The sequence below is a fragment of the Bufo gargarizans genome, chromosome 2, assembly GCF_014858855.1.
Source record: "Bufo gargarizans isolate SCDJY-AF-19 chromosome 2, ASM1485885v1, whole genome shotgun sequence".
NCBI classification, from domain to species: Eukaryota; Metazoa; Chordata; class Amphibia; order Anura; family Bufonidae; genus Bufo; species Bufo gargarizans.
Window position 1 is genome coordinate 437479596 of NC_058081.1, and position 8017 is coordinate 437487612.

Sequence of the window (8017 nt, forward strand, 5' to 3'; positions counted from 1 at the left end):
AAATAATTAAAAACCTACACAATTCATTTATCAGGATATTTAGTATGAAACCTGAAAAGCATAAACAACCCTACGCCGATCTGATCGGCGTAGCGTTGTCACGATACCAAAATTTTGATTCGGTTTCAATTTGGCGATTAAAAATTAAATTTGGCTCCTAAATTTTTCAGTTCTGGAGCCAATGGCTACTAGGTATTTTTTTTAGTCTGGAGCACTGGGTCTGGCAGTCACTGATAGCAGGACCCCTGCTGCATGAGCCTGCTGTGACAGGGACCCGATGGCATGAAAGCCAGCACAATGCCTTCCTTAGGCATCGGGGCTGCCTTCCGGGAGAGCCTGTGAGATCCAGCCCTCTGGATCTCACAGGCAGGAAGGCTATAAGTGTATTACAGTGTGTAATACACCAACAGCCAATGCATGACAACACAGAAGTATTGTCAAGCATTCTAAAGGGGATTAGATCCCCAAAAGTTGAAGTCCCCCAGTGGGACAAAAAATAAAAGTGAAAAAAGGTTACAAAAATAAAAGTTTTCCCCCAAAAATTTAAAGTTTCAAATAAAATAAAAATTGGGAAAAGAGAAAATTTGACATTAGGCATCGCCGTGTCCGTAGACCGGCTCTATAAAAATATCACATGACCTAACCCCTCAGGTGAACACCGTCAAAAAAATAAAAACTGTGCTAAATAAAACATTTTTGTCACCTTACATCACTAAAAGTGCAACACTAAGTGATCAAAAGGGCATATACCCCCCCAAAATAGTACTAATTTAACCGTCACCTCATCACGCAAAAAAATGAGCCCCTAACTAAGACAATTGCCCAAAAATAAAACTATGGCTCAGAATATGGAGACACCAAAACATTTTTTGGGTTTAAAAAAATGCTGTTGTTATTGTTTAAAACTTAAGTAAATAAAAAAATAAAAGTATACATATTAGGTATTGCCACGTCCATAATGACCGTATCTAAAAATACCACATGACCTAACCCCTCAGGTGAATACCGTAATAAAATGGTGCTAAAAAAAGCAATTTGTCACCCAACATCGCAAAAAGACATAAGCACCCTATAATAGTACCAAGCAGTCATCTCATCACGAAAAAAATAAATAAAAAATATTAGCCACTACACAAGACAGTCGCCCAAAAAATAAAAATATACGGCTTTCAGAATGTGGAGACATTTTTTTTTAAATGCTTTGTTATGTAAAACTGAAACAAACCAGCAAAAAAGTAGTCATGTTTATTGTTTGGTATTGTCGCGTCCGTAACAACCTGCTCTATAAAAATAGATGACCTAACCTGTCAGATGAATGTTGTAAATAACAAAAACGGTGGGAAAAGGGGTGATTTATACTTAATATTTGGTTTTTCACTTTTTATTTAAAGGGGTTCTGCACTTTCAATTAACTGATGATCTATCCTCTGGATAGATCATCAGCTTCTGATCGGCCGGGGTCCGACACCCGGGACCCCCGCCGATCAGCTGTTTGAGAAGGCAGCGGCGCTGCCTTCTCACTGTTTACCGCCGGGCCGCCCGCCCACTGACGTCACGACTTGTATCAACTAGAGTGGGCGCGGCTAAGCTCCATTCAAGTGAGCAGAGCTTAGCCGCGCCCACTCTAGTTGATACAAGTCGTGACGTCAGTGGGCGGGCGGCCCAGCGGTAAACAGTGAGAAGGCCGCGGCGCTGCTGGAGCGCAGCTGCCTTCTCAAACAGCTGATCGACGGGGGTGCCGGGTGTCGGACCCCCGCCGATCATCAGTTAATTGAAAGTGCAGAACCCCTTTAATAACTATTAAATACTTAGGGGCCAGAACCTGTAATCTTTTAATCCCTTGTCCTATTCATCCCAATAGAGCTCTATCAGGGTGAATAGGACGTCACACTCTCCCTGCTGCCCTGTGCATAGTACACACAGCAGCAGAGATGCTACCATGGCAGCCAGAGCTTCAGTAGCGTCCTGGCTGACATGGTAACCAATCGGAGCCCCAGGATTACACTGCCACTAATGAGGAGGCGGGGGGGGCGTACAGCGCAATCAATGATAACATTACATTAATACAGGAGGCTGGAGGGGTTAACTGCCGCTAATCGAAGCTCCCCGCCTCTGGGATTTGTATTAAACAAACATTCTTTCATTTCAACTGCACGTGAAAAATCCTCGGCTGCATGTACCTCAGCGCAAATGCCACATTTTTTGGTGCAGAACCAAGCTGAAAACAGAGTAAAAATCTGACAAGTGAACATACGCTTATGCATTTTACGCATTTATATAGGGCTGACATATTCAGTATCCATAGCACTTTTACAGACATTAGAATCAGACTGTCCCCACAATCTAAGTTCCCTATCTGTATGTCTTTGGAGCGTGGGAGGAAACTGGAGAACACGGAGGAAATCCATGCAAGCACAGAAGTATAGCCTGCCTGGGTAGTGATGGATTAGTCCAGAGAATAAAAACTATGTGGGAAACTCTGTGGGAAATTTAGCGCAAAAAATAATAAAATAAAAATGCACACAGATGTCATACATGTGGCCAGGCTATTCTTATCTGTTTTGCGGAACTAGCCTTTTACATGGGGTCCCGCAAATATTGCAGGATGCACACAGACCCCATTCGATGGATACAGTCACGTGCAGCAGACCTCATAGCGATCTACAGTATGATGCAGCCAGCTCCAGCCCTTACTCATGAAGCGGCGAGTAGAGGACAGTCAGGCTGGTCAGCATCATAAACCAGTGTTACAGTGAGCTCTGCCCAGCGGAGCAGTGGCTGATCTGGGACAAGGGGCTGTCACATGGACCATATTTATAGACCCAACACATGCCTGTGAAACTGGGCTCAGGGTGGCATCAACACAGCTTTTTGTGGCAGTTTTTATTTTATTTTAGCCAAAGCCAGATGTGGGTTGTAAAGGAATGAAAAATGTCAAGGAAGGATATTTCTTCCTGATGGTTTTGGGTTAAAAAGCATCAATAACTACCACACAGAGCTTAGGCTGGTATCACAGCAATTTGCTGGAAAACAACATGTTTTTCCTGCCATATGACATATTAAAGTAAAATACAACACTTGCTACCTGCGCAGGGGAGATTTTTCAAGCCCCCTAGGCCAAAACTGTGGTGGAAAAACCAGGCAGTTTCTGTGCAAGCTAATTTTTGCCCTTTTATCCTGTGCTGGTCACATTTGAGGAAAAAAATAATAATAAATAACCGCCACTGCAAGAGTGTGGTCTACACTGCTCGGCACAATGGTTTCCCTATAGTAGGGATCGACCGATATTAGGCCTGCACAATATATCGCAAAAGCAATCGCAATTAATCGCCATATCGCAATCGCCAATTGGCCGACCCAAAAATGCTGCAATTATATTACCATATTTTTCGCTTTATAAGACAAACTTTTTTGTCAGTGCGCCTTATAAAGCGATGGTTGACTTTTTATGTGGTTGACACGGATGTATCGCCGGCCGCTATGCTGCACAGCGCGGCCGGCGATACATCAGTTACAGTATGGGGAGGGAGGAGGGGCTTTAATGAACAAATGTTCTTTTATTTATTCTATTTTATTTATCTGTTCTGTGCAGTGCTATTAAGAAAATGGCAAGTTTTGTATTTTGTACTAATGCAAATAGGCTATTTAATTTAGTAAAAGATGTTTTATTTAGAAAAACACTGTGCATTTCAGTTCTTGAGTTGAGCATAACTACATTTCAGCATTATCAGTAATTTCTGTGTGCTTTTGCCTTGAAAATCCAAGCAAATAGACCTCTAGCACAATTCCCTTAAAATATTGCATCGCATACAGTTATCGCAATTTTTAGGGCCCTAATCGCAATCGCACAAAATTCCCATATCGTGCAGCCCTAACCGATATTGATTTTTTTTTAGAGCGATACCGATAATCTGCGAACTTTCAGGCCGATAAAGATGCACAGAATATCTGTTTAAATTGGTTTTCATTATACTTTTTTTTTCATTTTCCTCACTTTTAGCCCCCTTAGGGGCTAAAACCCTTGCTCTATTCACCCTGGTAGATCTCTATTAGGGTGACTAGGACTTCACACTCTCTCCCTGCTGCCCTGTGCACACGGCAGCAGGGAGCTGACCATGGCAGCCAGGGCTTCAATAGCGTCCTGGCTGCCAAGGTAACCGATCGGAGCCCCAGGACACTGCTGAGGCTCCGATCAGAAGCTGCAACTGCCATCAATGAGAGGAGGCGACCCTGTGGCACTGCACCACCAATTTTTTTTTAATACTGGGGTTGGGTGTGGGGAGGGCACACTGCGCCACCAATGTTTTTAAAGGGCTTCTGTCACTCCACTAAACTGATATTTTTTTGTCTCCTTAAAATCCTTATGCTGCGATTTCTCAATATATAAGGCTATTACTCCGTTTGGTTCAGTAGTTATAAAAGTCAGTTTTTTATATAATATGCAAATTACCTCTCTAGCAGCAGGTAGGGCGGCTACCTGCTGCTACCTGCCGCATCCTCCATTCATAATGACGCCCCCTCCTCATGTTGATTGACAGGGCCAGCGGACGTGCCCGTTCTCTGACTGGCCCCGTCTGTGTTTTAAATCTCACGCCGGTCTTCAGTTGGTGCAGGCGCACTCAGTGGAGGACGCTCGCTCGGCCGCTCCATCCTCAGTGTGCCTGCGCAGGGTGTACATGTGACGTCATTGGCGCAGGCGTACTGAGGATGGAGCGGCCGAGCGAGCGTCCTCCACTGAGTGCGCCTGCGCCAACTGAAGACCGGCGCGAGATTTAAAACGCAGACAGGGCCAGTCAGAGAATGAGCGCGTCCGCTGGCCCTGTCAATCAACATGATGGGGCGTCGTTATGAATGGAGGATGCGGCTGCTAGCAGCAGGTAGCCGCCCTACCTGCTGCTAGAAAGGTAATTTGCATATTATAAAAGTCAGTTTTTTTATATAACTACTGAACCAAATTGAGTAATGGCCCTCTATATTGAGAAATCGCAGCATAAGGATTTTAAGGAGACAAAAAAATAAAATTAGTTTAGTGGAGTGACAGAAGCCCTTTAATACTAAGGTCTAGCAAGAAAAAAAATGGGGTGTTACCAAAGAAGCGCTGGGTCACTTCTATGACAGAAAGTAACAGCGCTGGAGGGAGCCACTGACTCTAATGGAGTCTGTCAGTTTCAGTTAAGACAGTCAGTCAGTCTGTGGTGCATCCTGTGGTATTTTTTGCCAGAATCTGCAATGGAGGCTCCCAACAGAAGCAGAATCTAACCTAGCCTTAAAGGGAACCCGGCAGGGGATAAAACAATAAGTTTTCAGTATTTTGCTGCATCTGCCTTTAAAAAAAAAAGGCATCATCAGAAACATGCTGCTGGCTACACGCAGGTACTGCTGGCGGCTTGGGATGGTTTGGGGAGGTGACAGGTTCCCTTTAAGGAGTTTACTAAACATTGTACAATACTAAACTTTTTCTCCTTAGATCAGGCATGTCCAAACTGAGGCCCTCCAGCTGTTGCAAAACTACAACTCCCAGCATGCCCTAATAGCTGTAAGCTATCCAGACATGCTGGGAGTTGTAGTTTTGCAACAGCTGGAGGGCCGCAGTTTGGACATGCCTGCCTTAGATCCACTCATTAGAAAGCAGACAGAAAACACTGCAGGCCTTAGGAGCTGTTCACATGGGGCCTTTTGAAGTGGACCAACGACGCTGGAATGTTGCCAGCGCCCGGTTGTTTTCTTCCTCCCATTAGTTCTAACGGGGAGCAGTGCAGAGGACCTCTGAGGCGATCCTGTGCGCTGCCTCCCATTGATAGGAATGGGTGGCAGGATGGACACTGCTGGATTTCAGCACGGCTCTCCGTCAATGATAAAGTGGTACTTACCATTTTCCTCATCTTCCCCCTCACATCAGATGAATCCAGCCACCATTATATGGCAGCACAGTCTTACAACGCAGCGATCAGCAACACTGAATGAATTATATTTTTTTTAATAAGTTTAAAGGGGTACTCTACTTTTTCTTACTGATTATCTATCCCTGACCCCAGAGGATAGATCAGTAATAGAAAGGTGAAGACAATGACCCTTCAGTAAGCACCTTGCCTGTGAGGGTGCAGACTGGCCATGGACTCTAGATGGCAGAACCTGTCTCCACCGTTTGCATGCATACTTCCCCAAGTGTGCCTCTATTATCAGGAGAAGAGATGAAGAAACCGCTGACAAGCGCTCAGGAAGATCACCAGGCAGATTCGGTAGTCAGCTGACCCCACCATCAGGATTTGGATGACTTATTCATTGTGTATGACCAGTTTAGAGGGGTTTCACTGATCGGGAGGGGCTTTATAAATTAAAATAACCCCCAACTTCTCAAATGTCCAGCCACTCCGGGCCCTATTATGCCTGCAGCAGGCCTGTACCATTCATCACTAACATGATAGTTGCAGTTAAAATCGCTAGCCGTAGTGGCCACATATGATCACGTGGTGGCTGCAGGTAACTCCATCACCGCAAAACCAACAGTGACCAGAGTGGTGGCTTATTTAAAAGGCAGGACATATAAATATATAAAAACACCCAACAGATACCTGCTTACCAATATTCCCACAAAATCATCCACCCAGTGCATATGAGCACCCAGTAAAGGCACTCCGCAGGGCTGTTTTCTGCTGACGTAAGCTGAGGAGTGCTCGCTGATAACTAGGTGAAGCCGGCTATCCTCGGCCAGACGCTTCCAGAGCAGCACTAGAAAAGTCTAAGGCATCTGTCACCAGGACATCAGTTTTATATCAGCAGATGCTGTTCGTAGATCTCTACACCATCTACCCAACGAGGAGAATAATGTTATTTCAAACCATTCTGCCTGTTGTATAAAAACACTATCATAATGGACAGCCCCTTTAATTCCCCCACAGACTACCAGCACAGGTAACAGTGGCTTCATTATGGCCAGTTAAACCAGAAATATCCCATGGGGTTGGTTAAAGGAGTCACCCAGGGCAGAATGGTCAGGTGGAGGAGATGTGGTGCCCACACCCCAGGCTGGCACACTAAGGCAGGTAATGGGTTATTATTATAGTGCCATCCTGAAGGTTAAAGAAAGGAAAATAATTTGTGTGAACGGGGATTTACCAGCCCAATGGAAGGAATAAACCGCGCACACAAAACATGACATAAGGCAGGGCGCATGTGGCGCAGCAGTGGGCGCAGGGCCCTGAGCCTCCCGGGGCAGAACGTCCCGCGCTCCGCCGCCTCTCACTCACCCTCTGGCCGCCTCTAAGCTCTTGATCAGCTTCTTGATCTTCCAGATTTCCACATTTCTGTCTGCCGCACTCGGATCGTCCGCCATCTTCTCTCCTCCTCCTGTCTGAAGCCGAGAGCTGCTCAACAGAAAAGCCAGCGGTTGGTCACATCACGCCAGAGATTACATGCCAGGAGGCCGTGCCCCCGACTCATGTGGGCAAGGAACGTGCAGCTCACCTGTCCCCTTATCCCGGCTTTCCGTCTAGACCACGACGTCCGATCTCAATGGAGTCAGCCCCAGCTCCCAGAAGTGACGTAGAAACCGGCTTCTTTCTTCGCCGCGGCTGCTGCATGTGTTGCAGGCTCGCTCACATGGGGTACCCGACGTCACTTCCTGCCGCCGCCAGCACTTTGCGTTTCCATTGGACGAGCTAGTGGAAATAAGGCAGATCCTGATTGGCTGGGGCCGCGGATGCGCTAGTGGTGACTCCTTGTGGTGGGACGCGGAGTGTAGGCCTTCACCAGACGTCCTTATTGCGCAGGGAGTATGGCCACTACCCTTCACGTGTGGGACACGGAGGACCAGGCAGCAAACATAAACCTGCCCGGTTACCTTGTTCCATATTCTATGCCCATTGCTGGGTAACAATGCATTCTGTCTGGAAAGAGGAGTTCTTCCCACCATTTGGGGCCAGCTGACAGAGGACTCCATAGTATGTAAGGCAGGGTCCACACATTCAGTTTTTAGGTCAAAGTCAAGAGGATATTAAATAGAAATACTAAGGAAATG

General features: G+C 46.1%; 1 protein-coding gene across 1 annotated transcript in view; it reads right to left on the reverse strand.

Moving 5' to 3' along the window:
• Positions 1-7623, reverse strand: part of ETF1 (eukaryotic translation termination factor 1) — a 33073-nt gene extending 25450 nt beyond the window's left edge. Inside the window, exons 1-2 of the mRNA XM_044280940.1 lie at positions 7465-7623; positions 7248-7364 (exon numbers count right to left, since the gene is read on the reverse strand). Coding sequence (XP_044136875.1) covers positions 7248-7333 — 86 coding nt within the window. The 5' untranslated portion in view covers positions 7334-7364; positions 7465-7623. The remainder of the gene's footprint in view (positions 1-7247; positions 7365-7464) is intronic.
• Positions 7624-8017: the final 394 nt, after the last annotated feature.